The sequence below is a fragment of the Psittacula echo genome (genome assembly GCF_963264785.1).
Source record: "Psittacula echo genome assembly, chromosome: 4".
NCBI classification, from domain to species: domain Eukaryota; kingdom Metazoa; phylum Chordata; class Aves; order Psittaciformes; family Psittacidae; genus Psittacula; species Psittacula echo.
In genome coordinates this window covers 72,546,512-72,567,232 of record NC_137738.1, presented here as the reverse complement: position 1 = coordinate 72,567,232, position 20,721 = coordinate 72,546,512, and the positions used below count along the sequence as shown (strand labels likewise).

General features: G+C 35.7%; 1 protein-coding gene across 8 annotated transcripts in view; it reads right to left on the bottom strand.

Moving 5' to 3' along the window:
- Positions 1-20,721, bottom strand: part of IBTK (inhibitor of Bruton tyrosine kinase) — a 60,363-nt gene that overhangs the window by 12,053 nt on the left and 27,589 nt on the right. For 5 of the 8 annotated variants that reach the window (XM_080616435.1, XM_080616434.1, XM_080616436.1 and 2 more), the window contains 14 exons: positions 19,886-19,972; positions 18,875-18,957; positions 18,728-18,765; positions 16,657-16,753; positions 16,179-16,280; positions 15,171-15,288; positions 13,225-13,285; positions 12,345-12,472; positions 11,360-11,472; positions 10,568-10,716; positions 9,749-9,912; positions 7,894-7,986; positions 7,120-7,278; positions 665-817 (listed from right to left, as the gene is read on the bottom strand). In XM_080616435.1, the coding sequence (XP_080472561.1) occupies positions 665-817; positions 7,120-7,278; positions 7,894-7,986; positions 9,749-9,912; positions 10,568-10,716; positions 11,360-11,472; positions 12,345-12,472; positions 13,225-13,285; positions 15,171-15,288; positions 16,179-16,280; positions 16,657-16,753; positions 18,728-18,765; positions 18,875-18,957; positions 19,886-19,972 (1,545 nt within the window). Of the gene's footprint in view, positions 1-664; positions 818-3,295; positions 3,353-5,288; positions 5,337-7,119; positions 7,279-7,893; positions 7,987-9,748; positions 9,913-10,567; positions 10,717-11,359; positions 11,473-12,344; positions 12,473-13,224; positions 13,286-15,170; positions 15,289-16,178; positions 16,281-16,656; positions 16,754-18,727; positions 18,766-18,874; positions 18,958-19,885; positions 19,973-20,721 lie in introns of those variants that run through there. The other 3 variants (XM_080616441.1, XM_080616437.1, XM_080616440.1) reach the window with 3 other exon arrangements.

The following is a 20,721-nucleotide window of genomic DNA, read 5'->3' as shown; positions in this document are numbered from 1 at the left end:
ATTACAATACATAGACATAACCAATGCATCAGTATTTCAGTAAGCCCTCTTAATCCATGAAAAATTTGATCTAAACAATTACGTCAGCTTATAAGAAAACTCAGATCAGGAAATGCCAGAAATGCATTTGCAAAAATTGATTTTTTCTACTCAGATGTTACAAAGAACTATTCCTAAGCAAACTCTGCTTCATGCATGCCATAGCCAAATGCTAAAGAATATCTAATTTCTACAGAAGTTAGAAAATACAGGTTTATAATTTTTAATTTTTATACATACATATACAAATGTACACACACTTATGTAGTTTGCCCAGAGCCTGAAATGACTGTATCCATCTATACACAGACACCTATCCATATATACAGACACAAATACTTCAAATATCCAAGAGCATATTAGCATTGGAATTAAACTGCTTTAGTCTTTCAGCTTCCTATTCATAAGAATATTCCATTCCTAAAATCTATGAAATCATTGAAATCAGATTTCAATAACAATCACTGAAAGATAGAAATCGCTGAAAATCAAAACGATCATTGAAAGAATGCTCACAGGTTGTTTTTTTTTAAGTGACAATTTTATCCATTCAGCAGAATTTGAACAGGTTATTGTGGTTCTTGCCTAATGGATGATTAAGAGATTTTGAAAAGTCTGCTCTTACCTTATAGTGTTTTGGGCTGATGAATCCTCAGTTTCTTTATATCCAGCTCTTTTGATACCAGTACCAGGAGAATTATTTGCATTCATGCATTTTTCTTCTTCCATTACAAGATCACGGAATGACTTTGGCAAAGCAGAATGTAATGAAGATGACCTAAAAAAACCAACCCCAAAACCAACTCCTTTTATACTTGCAGTGTCCAAGACTCCATATTGTTCCATGATGCATATAGCAAAGAGGGCCTTTTCAGTTACTAAAAATAAAAATACAATCTTACCTAGCTTTTGTAACTCATCATTATGCCTGCTAGACCTCATTTGCCAAAATTGGTCACTTCGGGTCAAATAGGTAAGCATCAGAAAATAAGTACTTATGAGAACAGAACAAGCCCGTCATATGGAATTTTCATTAGAAGGAAAACCAACAACTCAGAAAAATACCCAAACCCATCCCTCCATCTATTCCACACCTAACCCATTCTCTTAAAAAGCAGTTTTATTTTCGCAGACACTTTGTCTTAGACAAGCTATATTCTTATAAATCACACAATGCTTTAGTACTTTCATTCTAATATTGTTAGTCTACCACCATGGAAGTCAAGTATAGCTGATGATCTTTCCTTAAGATATGAGTTACTCATACCTGCTGGAGGTGATATAAATCACTTAATCCACACTCAAATTCCTAAAACTGATATGCTTTACTTTTTTTTTTTACTTGCCAGAAGTATAACCTGCAGTATTACTGAATTAGAGCCTGCATATTATCTTTCAAAAGTAAACAAGTATGAAAATATAGCAATTTAGCATCATAGCTATCCTGAACACTTTCTGATCCAAACACCTTTTTATGTACAGAATTCAAGGTAGTTACCGTTAGCCTTTTCCTTAGTCATCAAGCCTTTGGAATTAATTCTTCATGCATTTGCTCACATTTAACTTTACTAAGCACAGCAGTCCCACTCATTGTCAAATACATATTGGAAGAATAGCTCTGTTCATTATCTACTCAAAGAAATATGAGATCAATTATAAACACTACTGAAGTAAAACCAGCTTTCTATACAATGCTAATTGCTTGTGCCATCAGCATAAGCAGCAAAACATCTTAAGCCAGAGACTGTCAAACTCTTATCTATGTGGTTCACAATTTAAGACAACAAACAAGGCAACTAAAACACTGCAACATTGTATCTGAAATCTCACAACAAAAGCAACTGAAAGTTATATATGGTGTCTGAACCCCCTACTAGATCACCCAGGCTTACATCTGGAAAGGTTCTGTTGTTGGGTTTTTCCTTTTTTTTATTTAATATTGCATAAGCAATGCAGAAGGCACAGAAAGCAGAATGAGAACCCCCAGATGCAGGGGCTCACATCCCCTATTCCTGCCACCAGCTGCCACACAAGAGTCCAAGCAAGTGTTCGACCAGAACTTCCCCACATCTATTATACCAAGAAGGCAAATAGCACCCTTGGGATCCGCTGACACAGAAGCTTCTTTTGTACTAACAATTTAAGTAGCCTACTTATTTTCATGAAAATTCGGTAGTGCAATCAGATCCATTTGCAACACAACACCAAAACTCCCCCTAAAAACCACCCAAACGCTACCCTGCCCCTCATCAAAAAAACAACCCTGCATCATTCTCACCTTGTGAACTTATCCAAACCAGTTACTGGTGGCTTAAAACGGTTCACCTTAAACTGGTAAAAATTTTCCTAACAGCAACAACTCTGTATTTCAGCTTGCACTGCCTGATACATTGTCATTTCTATCTAATTTGTAACATTAGAAAAACTAATTTGCACATTTTTTTTAAAAAGTGAATGCAACAAAGTTCCTTTAAGCTGTAGCTGCAAAACATCAAATAAGGAAGTTCCAAAACAACTGTTGATGTTTCAGCATAAGCTGGACAAACTGACAAACTAGACAATAAAATATACAATTGCCAATTCTCAGCAGACACTTTAAATATTTTTCATATGCCTCCATTCTTGAAAAGCCATAGGCTTTCCTGAGGCTAAAAACAAAAAACCAAAACGAATAAACACCACCTTCCCCTCCTTTAGATATGTAAAACTAATAAAGTTAACACCTAGCTTCTTGCATTACATACTCTCAAAGTGTTGCTAGTGTGTCTCCCACCCCCCTTCTAATTTCAATTTCTCTTCAAAGGAGGAAAGGTAGGGTCAGTCCCCCAAAAACTGTGAAACTGGCGGACTTTTTGGTGGAAAAGGTAGGACATTGTGAATAACAGACTCTCTCTTTTAGTCAACCAAAAAAGAGCCAAAAGGTCCCACACCCTTCTGGCAAGTGTGCTCACTGCACATCCAAGATGAGTATCTTATTTCATTGGAACACAAGTTCTATGGCTTTGACTATATTGCATGTGTGGAAAGCTCAATATATTGCCAAATGCTTAACAGTCTGTTGTGAATTTACGGAATATAAAACTTTGCAAATACAATATAAGAGCAGATGAATAGCACCGTTTTACCTTACATACAAAAACACCACTAGAGGGGCAAATAGTTGATGGCTTGCCTAGAGCAGCTAAAAATTTATTCAACAAATGCTCTCTTCCAGCAGCTAGGCATAATTTTAAACATTCATATACCTCCTACTGGTTTCTTTGCTTGAACTCTTGAGCTACTGGCATTTTCCAGATCAGCAGCCAGTGGAATGCTGCAAAGGAATGTACAGAATCATGCTTGGTGACCATATGAACATTAGATGGATTCTATCCTCCTGAAGCATACCCTGGCCTTTCCACTTAAGATGGTTTGTGTAATACAGTAGGGCCCAGCTACTTTTAAAAACTGTTTCATCAGAACCTTAAGAGAACAATATATCTTCTGGAGACAGTTATCTAACCATATTAAAAAAATCAGCCCACACTTTTTAAATGCATGGAACAGTTCATAGGCAGTTGGTAGTTTAAAATTAGATAACAATAGGTAAAGAATTATCTATCAGAAAGTAGATGTATAGCATGAATACTATGCAGATCAAGGAAGTTATGCCCCAAACTTTTGTATGGTTTTCTTTATCAGAGTTTCTTCTAATATCTTACTTTCTGTATTAAGAAATAAATAATTTAACTAGAGGCATCTAGCTCATGTGCTTCAGTCAACCAGTGCAAATACTTCTAAAGAGTCATTCATCTTGCACTGAAAAACTCTTCTAAAGAAGCCCAGATAACTAGGTAAGCTATGCATGTCTTCCAAAGCCTACTTCAGGCTCTACTATATCTGAAAGTTGTGTATGAAGCGGAAAAGGGAAAAACCAAGCTGGAGAATAACATTATCCTGCGGAGGAGTTCTCATAGCCCCTTCTGTTGATATCCAAAGATTGTCAGAGACAAGTATACAGAACTGCAGCTTGAAAAAGGCTAGTAAAACAAAAAAAAAGAATTTAACTGATGATATTTAAGATGACTGGTCACAAATATTCATGAAATGCCTACAACAGTGATAACTAACATCAGCCTAAGCCATGGAATGGCAGGTGTGGGGAAGTTCCTTTGAAGACTCCACTGTGACCACAGAAAGGCCCGTGACTTTGCTGGGTCACTGAAGAAAAGGATTGACTCATGCAGGCCATTGTACACCTCATCAGCAGTGCTCCTGGCCAGCTGCAGCTGTTCTCCCACATGAGCATGGACACCCCTTTGAGTCACCCATCAGTTACTGCACAAGAGCATGGCTTCCCTGGTGCTGCCACACTGAGTCACTGATGGGTAGAAAGGTGGTGGGTTTGTAACAACACATATATTAACGTGTAAATAAGCCCATGTGATTTGTGTATGAAAGACCGCATATATCATCACTGAAGATGTAGTGAAGGGCCCAAAATTGAACACAGCATCTGAGGCCTCACCAATGCAAGTACAGGGGGATGATCACAAACCTAGCTCTATGGGCCACAGCAGTTCTGACACTAAAAAAATATAACTAACTTGCTGCTTGACCTGCAGTATCATCTGTGTAAAGCACATAACATGTTCTTTGGGCATTTGAGATCAGTGTTAAGAATTCTGAAATTCACCCACTCACTAGAACTCCAAAGACAAATCTTGCAACCCTTGTTTCTCCTATTGTGGAGGTGTCAATTACAGTTCAGAGGTCAGGTAGAGTCTGAATCCTTCAGCACAAAGCAATTCATTTCTTCTTTGAGACAAAATTATGGGCTTTGCCCAGTGTTGTACCAGAATAACTTCTGGCGGCTATGGGAATAAATGAGACCCTGAATTTTGGTATTAGGTGTACATGGTTGAAAACAAATTCAGTCAACACATTCATAAGTCCTGTCTGTACAAATCAAAGTGAAAGATTTCAACTTTTTCTTAGATTTACTTGAAATACTGTGTGCTGGGTGTTTTAAAAATCAGGTCATCTTAGGCAGTTCATTTTAGTATTTTACTGTACCAACACAGCTCTATAGCTTGTAAGTAGGACATTAGAAATACATGGCATATAACTTTTTTTTAAAGTTTTAATTAAGCCCTGATATACAGATGCCTACAGAGAAGATTTCTTGTCACTACTTTACTGACCCTTGGAGGAATCCCGACCAGTCACTGTCAGAATCACTACTTGAAGGACACGCCATGCTACATTACCTTGAATTCACCAAACAACTCCCCATTTCATATCAGATTTGACAAGCCCTGTAAAATAGTAAAGCCCTTTAAACATACGTTTGAATGTACTGCATGGTGTCCAGTAGAGAAGCAAAGCTTGTTCTGGTATCATAACTGGAAATAGAATACCATTTTAGAATCAATTACTATGCACAATTTTGGGATGACTATAACATGCTCTCACAGGTTTTCAAATACATTACTGATTTTGAACACCATCTCTATTTTACCATTATTATCTTCTGGGATATTACTGTTACTACTATGGTCTGAGATAACTGCATACCAGCAGACCTATGTAGCATTCCAAATAAATCTAAAGGCTTTTTAAAGTCAAGATACTGATCATAATAGCATCCATTCAAAAAAAGGAAGATGAAGTAACAGATACATGAAACAGAGCAAAGAAGCAAGCGGTTCTAGATATTACCCCAAACCTTTTGACACAGAACACCTCTCAGGAAGCAACTACTGCCAGGAAGCAGCCTATCTTTTCCTCAGCCAGTGATGAGGTTTTTTTTTTTCCTTTCTCTCCATAGACTCATTAAGCAGCTAACAGGCTACATGTCTGTTTTGAACTCACAAGAGCAGAAAGGCAAAGATTCCAGCAGATGCTTACTACTCTTATATCTGAAAAAAGCAACCAATTCATATAAAGGATCAAAGAAAACACAGCCAAAAGACACACGAGGGAGATAGCTCTAATTGTGGAAAATAAACCTGTTCTTTGAAAGACAGATTCCTATTTTACTTTGAAATCTCTCCAATATAAAAGGAAAACTACTTCAGTAGCATTTAACACAGCTAAATTGTGTAAAAAGACTTAATTTAAAATACAGTGACTGTGGTAGGTAGCAAGCTTTGTTCCCACTGAGACAACACCAGGTAAGCTCTAGAGAGGAGACTGACTCACAATTCTTCTAAGGGACCATTAGAGAAGCAACCTGCAATGAAAGTCTAGTCCTTGAACAGAGAAAGGGGAGAACTGCCCAATATTTACCTCAAATTAAAAGCATGTGCATAGATATTTATTAAATTTACATAGCTTGCAACTTTTACAGTTATGTCTTTATGCTTTCACCTAATACCAACTGTAAACGTGAAGAACAAAGCATAAATAGGGCTAGCACCTCATTACAGTCATTGTTGCAAACTTAGTTCATTGAACAGATGATAAACCACTTTTCCATCTGATACAGTGATACTAACCTGAACATTTACATCGTGTGTAATCAGAATTAAAAGTTATTTTAAATCCGTTATGCATCCTTCCACCATAAGAAGTCTCAGTAGCATCTATCACTCCCTCCAGCTCCTAGACACGTAACTATAATTTAAGACGATGATAATCCCTTCCTCATCAACTTTGCTCTACTCCAAAGTCATTCTAGCCCTTTTCCCCTGGAAGTGCTAATATTTCTCTATGTTTCTGACAAAGTAAAAAATACCATTCATAATGGTTTTCAATAATCTTTTCCTGACTAAGTTTCAGAGCTTGTGCTCAACCTTCTTCTATGCTTCACTTTGACACCAGCTGCAAATACCACATCACACAAAGGCAAGAACTAGATGGGATGCACTCTTCTGACTCACTGTAGCAAAATTTCAAACTGTTAAACTGCAACCACTGCATTTCCCTGCTCCCTTTGAATTTCTAGATTACTACCAAATGTACATATAGCTCAATGCTAGTCTTTTTAATGAGCAGAACCTAGGCCATATTTGAGAAAATGCTTCTACAAGACTATTCAAAGTAAAAACACTCCAAAAAAAAAAAAAAAAAAAAAAGTGATATTTGACTTGAACATACCATGCATTCCCTAGTTTTGCAACTTTTGTAGGTGGGGGTGGTGCAGTTACTAACGTAGCAGGCTCTGTGCTGCTAGTTACTGATCCGTTATCTTTTGCTGCCAGTGCAATCATTTTCCTTTGCTTCTGAGAAAGCTTGATTCCATGAGAAGCCATTCTGCTGTGAATTGATATTGAAAAGACAGATGTAAGATCAGCCTCCTTTGAGATGACTCACCTTTAATCTTGCAAATTAAACTGAGAAATGCTTCCTTTCTAGACCAAAATACCTTGTCTTGAGTGTCAAAAGGGGAGCATATGGGAGGGGAGGGATTGGATGGCTGGGGACCAAAAGAAGGATCAATGTATATCAAGAATAACAGAAAGAAAAGCATCATAAAACTATTTTTCACAGAGATGTCTATAGATGAAAATATGCAGAGTAGGAATCAAGTCTCCAAAACAAGTAATTTCCAAAGTGCTATGGACAAGAATTAATTAGCAACAAGAAAGCTCAACAGAGCAGGTCAATGATTTAAGATACTAGCTTACCAGCTTGCTCTTTACTATTTTAACAGCTAAGATATGCATTTACCAAGATTAAAATAAAGGGATAAATTTTGTATGCTCACAGAAAAACACCATAATGAACTGAAGTAAACAAAGCTGTTTAAAAACAAATATGACAACTTTTCTCCTGCTTTTTTTAAACTCTAAACTGCCTGAACCACTAACTAAATTCATAGTAGCCTGGTCTATCACACTCTTCTTTTATAGATTTTGGTTTTTTACCAACCTTGAATTTGCCTTTGGCATGGTTCCACATTTCTGCATACTTTCTTCAATTTCCATGATAGTTCTTAGATCCATAGCAGGAGGGCTGGCAGGGCTAAATGAAAAATAAAGAAGTTACCTTACAAGGCACTAATTTTTACTTACATTCCACAGTTCCAGCCTTCACTGAAATCCTCTAAATCATACATAAGATTGGTAACCGGATGTATAATTCATTTCTGTTTCCTCAATTATGGCAAACCTCAAATAGAATGTTTCTGACAAAACTTTTATAAATATAAACATATTTAAGAGCACACCATAAAAATACTTTCAAGACTCATTATGCTATGAAGCAAAAAGATGTCAACTATGATTACTTAAAAAAAAACCCTGGATACCTAAATCCAGGGTACTTATTTAGTAGTCAACTGCTCATGCTAAGTATTAGAGAGGCACTGCTTACAACTCTTTCATGAAGGCTGAATAAGATCTTTCTTTGAAGAATACGATTAAATAATTTCACATGGCAAACAGAACACTCTTTGCAAAGTTAGAGCTCTGTACAAACAGCAGTAACATTCTCAGACTTTAGTATCAGTTTCTTTTTCATAAATGACCTTATTTTAAAACTCCACAGAAATGAACATGAATTAAAACCAGACATTTCCAAGCTTTACATAAAACTATATATTAAACCCTGTGTACTTAAAGGCATTTGTAAACTAAGCTGTGTTATAATTAGATTTAAGGACAGGCTTTGAAATAAAATATAGGCAGCACTGCCTCTGTCTCTCCCTACATAAACCCAACTGCCATAGACTAACTAGTAAATTAACCACTGGGAGGTCATAGCAAACCCTGTTGTTACTGCTCCTCCACAGTAGTTTAAGCAAATACACTACGGTAATAATGCTTTAAACATTTTACACAACAGTGCTGCCTGCTTTTTCCAGACATCACACCACCAATACCAGAAAAAGCGAACAAAGAGTACAAGGGAAACCCATAAAGCACAGTGAGATTACAACAAAGCCCTATGGCTTTATTTGTTCCCCTTCCATGCAATCCTCCAGAAGACATCTAAAAAGAACTCTTAAGATAGAAGATGAAGGTGGAGCAAGCAAAGAGTTGGCTGTGGGATGTATTACCCTCTCTGCATAGACTAGGCTTGCAAAAATACAAAGCGAGACAAAACAGATTCCTAACAGACTCCCGTTCCCAAACAATATTACTTCAGAGCTGCAACTTTTGATCTCTACATCTGTATCACCTGTATTAACAAAGCCCATCAGCCACAAAACAGCAGAGCCTAATAAAACTGTGGGAAATAATCACTACATGATTCCCTAAAGCCTTAAACTGTTCTCTATTCAATCTTTATTGACAACTGTTAGAGACAAGACAGCAGGCAAGCCAGAACTTTCGTCTGTCACAGTACTGCTCATTTTAATATGCAGATACTGCTACAAATAAAGTTTTCTTACTGTATCAGTTAAACCTGTGGCATTGATTCTCTAAAGGCATGCCTTAAAAATGTCAAAGTACAATGGTGTTTCTAATGGCTTCAAGCATGGTCTGATTCTAGAAAAAAACCTGCCAAGTATTTTATAAAGTGTTAACTAAGCAGACCTAAAAAAAGACATTAGATATCCAGACTGGCAGCACTTCAAATAAGTTAGTATATATGTTGCTTTTCACAAATAATAATTAAAAAATATGTACCAGTCTAATAAAACTACCAAAATCTTTAATTTATGTGTCAAGTAATGTGTGCTTCTTTTGAACAGCAGATAGCTTTTTAGCCTGAATATTATTAGTATTCACTACCAAGTGCAGAACACTAAGTTAGGTAGGCAGTACAACTATTACTTCACCTGAAACTAGTTGCTACCCAACTGGGAGAGCTTCCAGAGTTGTTCCTGGCACTGGGAATAGACTGTGGAACAGACTGTGTCAACACTGATGATCCCTTGTATGACTTCATATCCCTACTAGGTTGAGCAGGTTTCATACCATGATTGCATGCTTTGTCCTTCATCTAAAAAAAGACAGAAAAATGTTGAAGAAATGTTCTCATGTGTAAGTAAGAAGATTTTAAAAGATACCTCAAAAATAGCAACAATGTAGTGAATGCCTGATGAGTCTGCTTCACACTTCACCCTGAATCATTTAAGTCTAAATCTTGAGAGTGGAAAATTCACTCAGAGATGTTCACTTCTAAAGTTTTAACATTTAACATAGACACAAGTCTCTCAAACTTATTTCTCTTCGCCAGCTATGGCTGTTATCCTCAATGTTACTTCTGTCCAACTATAGTAGATGAAGAACAGCATGATTTTCCTGGAGGTTTTTTACTTGGTTTTGGGTTTGGTATTTTTTGGATTCTGAACATTAGATTTGCTTTGCATGTTAAATGAAATATACAAAACTTTACATAATTGCTCTTTAAGTTTGAAATTTTCTGAATGCTGCAGCATATAAAAGTTACTATAGTACCATGTGAATAAATTACCCTTAGAAGATTTCATAAGGAATACTCAGTTTTATTTGCTTTATCAGACAAATAATAACTGAAGTTTTTTTACATCATTTTAAGGACAACAGCTTGCACAAGCACTGCAAAACACAAACTCTGTTTTTGATGGACTATATAAACACAAACAAATAAATTGCTAGGAGCAAGGAAATCCAACCTCAGCCCTCTCTGGATGAAATCCTTTTGTGAAGTCTGGGGACTGCAAGTCTCTGGGGCTACCCACTCCTCCGTAACTGCCTTCAGAGTCAGATGTTAAGAGTTCTGGAAGTGATTCTACAGAGTTAGTTTTATCCAGTTTTACTGAGCCTAAGAAATAAAAAGAGAAAGTAGAACCATGAAATCATGAGACCCAGACTAAACAATGCTTAAAGAGAAATAAAGAAAATGGAAAGTTATTCACTCCATATGATCAATACAAAAATAACCAGCAGTTTACTAGGTCCACTATACCAAGCTGTAATAAGTATAAACAAGACCATCAAATATTTTTTTTTCAGAATAAGATTACTCCCAATTTTCTTTCTCTGCCTCATAATATACAATTTTAGGAAGCAAGACTGACGCTTTTCTATTGAAAATGAGGTCTTCTACCATGTTTTCAATAAACAGTGACTAATTTATTTTTTTTATTCCAGAAAAAAAACAAAACAATCCACGTTAGCAGAAATGTTCCATGTATTAAAACCACATAGGAAAGTGTCCATTAAGCTTATTTAATAAAAGTCATGTTTTCACAGAATCTGAATTTGGGGCACAACCTTAATATGACAAATATCATTTCGAACAAAACTTATTCTTAAGAATTCAGTATTAAATTCAAATGTAGTGTTCGTTAGAACAGAAATAATCATTGCAAGATTTACTTACTGAAGTGTAGAAATTGTACTGCATTGCATATTAAACTTTATGTTCTGGCTTTATACCTGAATGGAACCTCTTTCCCACTGACCTGTAGATGCTGGACTCTGAATAATATCTGATAAATTATATCCTCCAGAACTATTGGACCGTTTTCGTGGCTTCTTCTTTGCTTTATTTTTTGCTTTTCTGAAAAGGGCTTCCCTATTAAAAACAAACAAACAAAAAAAAAACCCAAGATAGATTAAAGCCAAAGAAATTAAGCCTCAGAACTATCAGTGTCAATGTCAAGTTTTTCAGTAAGCAGCAGCAGTTATACTTCAAGTATTAATACCTGGTCCCACCAGCCACCACTAGCTGTTTCTGCTCTGCTTATGCACTGGCACAACTATTCAGTTAATGTTTGGGGGCTGGGGAATATTTCAAGAAGATAACAGAAAATTCTTTCCAATCTAGATCTAGTCTCTGGTCTAGTACACTACACAAAGATTTCTGCTGAGACAGTAGAAGATACAGCAGCTGCACAGGCTGGCACTGCCACCTAGGGCAGTTTAAACCTGCTACGCATTGCAGCAACCAGCATAAAGCAAACTACATCTATGTCATTTTTTTCTCTCTTGATTTCTCCTAAATTAGTGAAATAAAAGAAAACTCCACAGTTGGTCTCATTTCCCACACACCCCCCCCAACACAAATATTGCCACCAAGATTACTACAACTATAAAGCAGGTATGTGGTCATGTTACAAAAATGTCACATGTTCCTATATATGATATTAGAAAGAGTGGAATCAAATAAAAGGCATTTTTCATTTTAACATAATTTCAAAAATTTAGAATTACGTGAATCAAAATAACTTTCAAGAAGCTTATTTGAGAAGCTTTTTGTGGAATACTTTTTGTGAAATACATACTTATATTCATTCCTGAATCAATACTGCAACCTTACAATGCTTGGGGTTTGGTTTCTTTTGTATTTCAATTCTGAACAAAAAGAGAGCCAGTAATCACCCAAAGCGGGATAAATAACATACACAGCTCTCCTAGTTAAGAAGGTGATGAAAAATCGGTACTCACTGAGAATTTTGTTCTATATTCATTTCTTCCCTTAAAAAGACAAAGTTCTCTCCATCTTCAGGTTCAAAAGAACTTATGTCGGGTCCATCTGGATATGGAGTAATAACTCTCCTGACCATAGCTGGAATCTGTAGTTGTAAAGGCCATTACATTAAGTTCCTCTTAAGTTTTATGTTAGCAAATATATGACCTCTTACAAAAGAACCAACCCGACTGTCATTTTAACACTTGTACAGATCAAGTCAATTATTTAAGCAGCTTAAAAAATTAAGTTACATCTTTAAGCAAAACAGAACTATTTTAAGTGACATTCAGACAGCGTATGTTTCAGCTGCCTGTAAACCCTGACAAAAAAAACCCAAACACAACAAATCAAAAGATTCAAGGTTTTGAAAACATTCAAGGTTTTGAAAATATTCATCTTTCACTACAGTATAGTTAAAGAACACTGGATTATAATGTGCCTTGGCTTTCCCTTCATTAAAGTTCAACTTCCATATTTTTTTCTTACTGCTATTAAGATGTGTATGATCACCCTGAACTCTACACTGAAGAAGGCCAATTTCCTTTCTCCTCCTACGCAACCGATGTCACATGAAACAACATAAGCAAAACCTGTTAGAGAGCAATTGTTAATTATAGAACATTAATACATTTAATGTGCCTTATTAATTAACTTGAAGGACAATACTGTTGCAGCAGTGGCAAGAGAATAATGAAATATGAGCTCCATGAGTGATAACAATAGCAGCTAACCTTAGCTTTTGAGTCAGATGTTCCACATTCAGCCTGTCATCTACAGACCCTGAACATTTGTATTTATTACTCCTCTCTTCTTATTTTAAACCTAACCAGCTTACGCTCAGGTTGTACAACTTACAGTTTTCCTGTAATAGTCTGAAAGATCCTTTACAACTTCATCACTTAAGACATCCAGAGTCCTAAAAAAAAAAAAAAAAAAAAAAAAAAAAGAAGAAAAAATAGATACATATACTCTCACCAGCTTTTTTTTTTTTTAATCAAGTTAGCATTTTAGATGAGTCTCACCTACAGGCACTGTTACCTATTCATGGTGGTCACAGAGTCAGAAGAAAGAAAATGAACACAAATATAAAGTAGTCAATGCTCTTGTTGTAAGGGAGGATTAAAAACACAGCCTTTCCAGATACCCTACCTTTACTTACAGCCCCAGCTAATACAGACCTGTACAGTCGAGTTACCATGAACTAGATATTACTTATTTCTGCATACTTTCGAGTCTTCCTGACATGTATCTAATACTCAAAATCTATGTGAATTCTTCTATAAAACTCAGTCACAAGATTCCTTGATATTTATACCAAACAATAACACTACAGCAACAAACATTACTCAACAGAACTGTCTTGCATGCATGAACAGATCTCCTTGTACAAAACTGTCACAACTAAATTCTATGTGTCTCAGACTAAAAGTCTTGCTACCCAGTAATGACATTTTCAGATTTTACACTAAAATCATAGAATAGTTAGGGTTGGAAAGGACATTAAGATCATCTAGTTCCAACTCCCCTGTCATGAGCAGAGACACCTCGCGCTAAACCATGGCACCAAGACTCTCCAACCTGGCCTTGAACATTGTCATGGATGGAGCATTTATCACTCCTTTGGGCAACCTGTTCCAGTGCCTCATCACCCTCACAGTAAAGAACTTCTTCCTTCTTCCTTATATCTAACCTAAACTTCCCCTGTTTAAGTTAGAACCCATCACCCCTTGTCCTATCACTACAGTGATAGGCTACCTTCAGGTACTGGAAGGCATATAGTCCTAATTGTAGTATGAACATCTACATGCCCTTTCCAGGCTTAGGATGAAAGAAATCTGAATAAGAAGACATTACTAGATTTTTATTCTTCTCTCCAAAAATCAAAAGTTAAAATGTTTATAAAGTTGTGAAGAGGAAAATTGCTAATAGGAATTAATTTCTCTACCCATGACACAAGCAGAGCAGTTCTGTGACATAGCAATGAAGTGCTAGCATTCTGAACTGGTTCAGATCTCTAAGAGTTTCTACAAGTTAAAAGGAAGCATGACAAAAAGGCTAGGAGTGGAAGAGTGGACCAATAACAGAGATAGTTTTTGGGTTTTTTTTTTCTTTGCTTCGGTTTTTTGTTTTGGTATTTTTTATTTTAGGGTCGGGTTTTTTTAAATCTTTTCTAAAAAAATAAGTTAAATCAGTTCTGATAAGGCCTGCTCTGAGAAAATGGTATGTAATCTGGAAGCAACTTGAAGCCCTGTCCAAAAGCATCAAGAAGACCAGAGCACACTTTCAACTGATTAAAATCCTAGCTCAATCATTGTGCAAAGCAAGGGTAAATAATTCATTCAGCCTTCACCACATACTGCTACAGCAAAGAAACTACCAGAAGGTAGGCCCATCCTCTTTGCAAAATACAGCAGCTATAAAAAACCTACTTAAATTAGATTCCATTTGCATAGTAATTTGCCAATTTAGGCATCTTCAAAAACAAAAAAAAAAACTGAACAAGATTAATGTCTAATGTCAAAGCCCACTGAATTCAAGAGAGGTTTATCCCTTTAATTCAGGCTCTTCATGCCAGATTGTAACACAGGGTTTTGTACTATAGAACTGGTACAGTATGTACAGATATTAACTAGTTTCTCTCTCCTTGTTTGTCAAAAATGAGTCTCCCTTTGAACTAGCAGCATTCAGTTGCATTTTAACATATGATTTATCTGCTCCTATGAATTCTTCCAACCCTTTTGCCTTTTTGGCATGTTTGAATTCGGCAGCTAGAACATGAACACATTTGCATTCCTTCTTACCTTGATTCAAGCAAAGCTGCCATATTAAGTACTATGAACTGCAAGCACGACAGTTTTAACTGTTCAGCATTGTACATTGCTGAGAACTCCAACAGCTCAGCAGCATTCTTTAAAGTAACTGCAAAGAGGAAACACAACAAACTAATTGGATAACGTGCTACAACATCATGAAGCAGTTTTTAAGCCTTATTGCACAGTGTTATTGAACATATTATTGAAACATATACTTCATTTCCACAAAAAAGGCTAATGCTCTAACAGCCAAGCTCCATGTAACTTTGTAGCAGTTAGAATTCAATGGCTGTTTCACAGAAATAGAAAGGCACTACCTATAAATGTATCAGTTTCAATATATTGAAACTCAGCAGTCCAAAACAAAGAGGAAAAAGACAGTTAAAATCATGTTTCATGTACAGCATAAACAGTTCTTTAAGCTCCAAATGTTGCTTTAGCAGGAAGAAAGAAAAAAAAGGGAGGTAAAAGGGGCAGCGGGCAGGGAGAGAGAAAAAACCCAAAATAAAAATGGATGTAACTAAGAAAACCAGCAAAAATTGTATGCTGACTTCTTGTATCAAGCTGGACAGCAACACTTAGTGTTTTCTAAAAGGGACAGATCTTCATAGTCATACAGAAACAGCTCTGTGTCAAACAAACAACAGGAGAATTAGTAAAATTAAATACAAGAACAGAAATAGAAATAGAAACAGAACTTACTTTATCATGTTTTAAAGAAGTTTGAATTTAGTGAAACAAAGGTTTCATAAAAAATTTGGCTTCTTTGTTTTAGTGGGTTTGGGTTGGGTTTTTTTATTTTTTTTGGTTGGTTGGTTTTGGGGTTTTCTTACTTTTTATTTAGGAGCATGAGATGAAGACAACAATGCATAAGGAAAAATCTGCTAACCTAAAACATCACCTAGACTAAAGAACCAACTGTTAATAGCTATGCAATGAATAGCAAAAGGTAATTAGAGCAAGGGAATAATAAACAAATAATGCTGAAGAACTCACGTTTTTCTGCAATGGCTACTTCACAGATTTCTTTGAGTCTGGATATAAGAAGCTGGTCTGCCACCACAAGAACATTACATATGAATTCCACATTTTGAGAATCTGGAAAGCAAAGCATCACATAAATGCTGTGGTCAAGTCAAAAGCAACTATAACATATACAACTTCAATGAGATTTTACCAAAGGACAAATGTAATGGTTTTTCAAATTTTGATGGGATTTTCACAGCACAAGGAACAGCTTTGAAGAACACACAGTTGTTTTTTGAAGCAAGAGAAGGGAAAAGGAAAACTGCAGTTTGACAAACTAAAAAGAGGTACAAAAAGGCCTGGGGTACATGCATCACCTCAAAATTTAAAGCAAGAATCACAAAAAAAAATTGATTTTCTACATAAAACTGCAAACACATTGAGTTTCTATTTTTAAAACATAAAAATTGCAGGAGCTACAGTTGAGTTGAAAATAAATTAATGGCACCTTTTATTCCAAGAGCTTCATCTGTATACAGGTAATCTACAATTATCTGTAGTATGTCAGAATGGATTGGCATTTCCAGAGCTGAACAACAGGAAGCCTAAAAGGCAAAAGGGTAAAAAAAAAAAAAAAAAAAAAAAAAAAAAAAAGAAGCTGACTACTTAGAATAAAATACAAAATTAAGAAAACGATTATATTTAGCCACTGACTCAGACTGAGGGCCACATTTTCAAAGCTAAACAATTTTTAAGCATTTGCACAAAGTCAAGCTTTTTAATTAAGAATTGATTGTAGCAAAGCAATTAAAATTTGCTCAAACCTGAATAAATATCCATGAAATACTTCAGTGTTTCATCAGTCTGAGCTTCTTCTCTAACAATCCTCCTTGATTATATTACTTTACCCACAATTGCCTAAAAGTAGACCTGCAGGAATCCATTATGCAAGTACTGAACTGCTTTCCTTTCAAGGTGAAAGATCTAGTGAAACCACAAGTTCTCATGCAATAATAAAATGAAACTGGCCATTACTGTTAACGCCTCAGAAAACAAGGTCCTTTTCAAACTCTCCATTTGGACAATTCAATCATTAAGGCAAAGCTTTTGTATGAACAAACATTAGCCATTAAACTATGTAATTCTCAGCATTCAAGTTTATGCAACATCACTGCTTAACAACTTTGTTTTGTTTCAGGTGGCACTGAAGCAAACTTCATACCACAAAATCTCTTCTGCTTTAAAACGTGCTACTGGTACTGATATACTTCCCATCCGAAGTTTAAGAAACTTACAGACGTTTAGATTTTTCTATACACCATCTAGAAGACTTGATTTATAAAATATTTACTTGTGAATTCAGTGTGATTTAGATTTACTTACAAAATAATGGATAACTTACAAACTAAATATAACTGATACACAAATCATATCATATGGACATTCAACACTTTAAAAATATAGTAATACATCAATCACTTGTCTCACATGTTTCAGATATATTTCCTCAGGGATGATTGAGGAAAAGGCAGCACAATAACTAAGAGGACAGCTGAAGTTCTGTTATGCAGCAGAAGACAGCTTCCAGTACTTTGCCGGTCTGGAGGTTCAACCTCCAAAAAATGCTTCTCCATTTACACTTTTCCTCTCCTTACACAAGCATTGTTAATTGTATTCAGACACTTAAACAGAGGCATTTAGTGAAATTACGATGTCCAGGAACAATCAGAGCACTGACACACAGCTAGCAAATAGCAACCAACACAAACAAAAGATCTACACCTTTGTAACAGCAGCTGGTGACTAAGTGGAACAGTCATACAATCATAGAACAGTTAGGGCTGGAAAGGACCTTAAGATCATCAAGTTCCAACCCCCTGCCATGGCAGGGACACCTCGCACTAAACTTTGTCACCCAAGAGTCTGTCCAGGCCAACCTTGAACACCGCCAGCGATGAAGCATTCACAATTTCCTTGGGCAATCCATTCCAGTGCCTCATCACCCTCACAGTAAAGAACTTCTTCCTTATACCTAATCTAAACTTCCCCTGTTTAAGTTTGAACCCCTTACCCCTTGTCCTACCACTACAGTCCTTGATATCCTTTATGTCACTGACAGTAAAAATCAACTAGAGATTCAACACACTGACTCTTGATTCTACTCTTTTGCCCAGTACATATGAAAAGCAACTCCATACTGCATACTATTTAAGCTGCAAGAACTTTTACCAAAGAAAATGAAAATTCATCCAATGCAGTATCCCATAAGTCCAGCAACTTTTATAAATTCACAAACTAGCTCACAATAAACCTCTAAAACAAAAGTAATACTTTAATTTCCTTTGATAGATACTATTTATTACTCTCATTTAATACACAATTTCAGTAGTACAAATATAGAGTAACCAAAAATGAGGGGGGGTTTGTTTAGGTTTTTTTTTTCTTGCAATCAGGATCCATGAATCCAGCCTTTCAATTTCCCCAATATTTAGGATGCATTATACTAGGAAAAACTGAAAAGCTGCCACTTATTTGATGCAACAAAACATATGACCACAACTGTTTACTGGCAAGCTTACCTCAATCCATGAGCTGCTTAACATGCTGTGAAAATAATCTGAAAAGAAAGGCATTTCAGTTCAAGATGCAATAAAATTTCAGTTAAAAAAAGACAGTATGATTTAGATTATATATGCGTATATACATATAAAAATACACACACATACCAAGTCTTGCACAAAGTACACACTTATGACACGGGAATTCCTTTCCATCTAAAGATTTCAGGGTCACATCGCAGAGGTATGAACTAGAAGATATTTAATAGAACTGTGACTATTCAGAAGAGCTACAAGTTGTAAACTCTACAAATAAATGCTTACTTTAGCAAGTTATGATTTACCCTTTGAAAGAAAACACAACTGAAGTTTAACAATATCATATAAAATGACCATAAAAGTACAGGCACGATAGTTTTTTAAAAAGAGAAATATTTTGTCCAAAGTTAAGGTCTCACAATTATATCTGAAATATTTCCTTCAGAACACAGTCAGTTACTGTTTTAAAACTGCTATGATCAAATAATTTTAGTCAATCTTAAATGGTCTATGTTATGTCAGTTCTTTCACATTAGTAGCTACTACAAGCTTTGAGAATGCACTTTAAGAGTGAAGTAATATAAATCTGTGACAAAGCTACTTCTATGCAATGTAGCTTTTACTATGTAAGCAGACTATTCAAGCCTTTGGGTATAAATAACCCAATCACACCAATGGAATTAAAAAACAAAAATAATTTATAAAAGTGCAAAGAATTTTTCTATTTAAAGATATTCTACAGATCTTCACTAGATAAAATATTATACATTTGCTTATTTCCAATCCATGTAATCTTATTGTCACAGCAAGCATATTTGCTGAAGTCAAACTGCTTTTGACTGGATTACCAACAGCATTTCTCCTAGTATTAGTATTCTGTGACACAGTTAATCCACAGAACACATTAATGATCAGCAAAAAGCAGCAAAAAGCAGCAAAAAATACCATACATAATTTAGCCCAGACTACTAGTTCGAAGATCAGTCTATAAGCATCTACAGCAAATTTCCAAACTTAAGTTACTGTGAAAAAGACAAGTGTATACTAGAAATTAAAATACAGCTGATGATCTGATACAGGCTATACTTAACAGATAAAGAGATGACTTAAGAGGAAGATAGTTCAATGTAAAATGTTTACCATTTCTTCTGGTTTAGCTTCAGTTTATTCCCATTCTTCTTGTTGACAACATTAATTTTTCCATTTTCTAACCTGACTCCATCCAACCTGCAAACCACGAACATTAGTATTAAGTAAACTAATTAAAAAACAGTTCAAACCATTAAGAACAACAGTTTCAGAAAGTAACAGTGCTTTGGTGGGCTCATGTTATTAATATAAAAAAGGATCAAAATCATTCACCACAGAAAAGTAGCAACTGGCCCTTCTTAGTTAAGTCTCCACTGCAGATGTAAAATGTAACATCTTAGATACCTTATTTATTATCTTAAATGAAAGCTATAGTGCTGTAGTTAAGGCCAAAGTTCAACACCACAGGGTCAAAAAATCTAGGAGTTAATGTACACTGCTATCAATCAGTTATCTGAGCAAAGACAGTGATTTAAAAGAGATGCATGTTTCAGCACAGGGCTCTTGAACACCCTAATTCATCAAGGAGGCTTTTGAGTGGGATGGTAATGACACAGTGTAAACCCTGCTCAGCAACAACTAAATCAACATTATTGTCATCCTAAACACACCACTATGCCAGTTACTAGGAAAAAAATTAACTCTGAGACAAAACCAGGACAGATACACAAGGCAGATGTTTTAAATACAAACATCCAAGACGTTCTAGGACACGATAAAGGCCAACAGCACATTTCCATCACATAGAAGCCTATTCAGAAATGATGCTTCAAATACATAATCATGCTAACAAAAGTCTGCTTCTGACATTATTCTTACCAAAGAGCATCAGAACAAACAGCGTGCTTTAAAGAGATGACACAGTGGTGCTGTAAACTTTTATACTT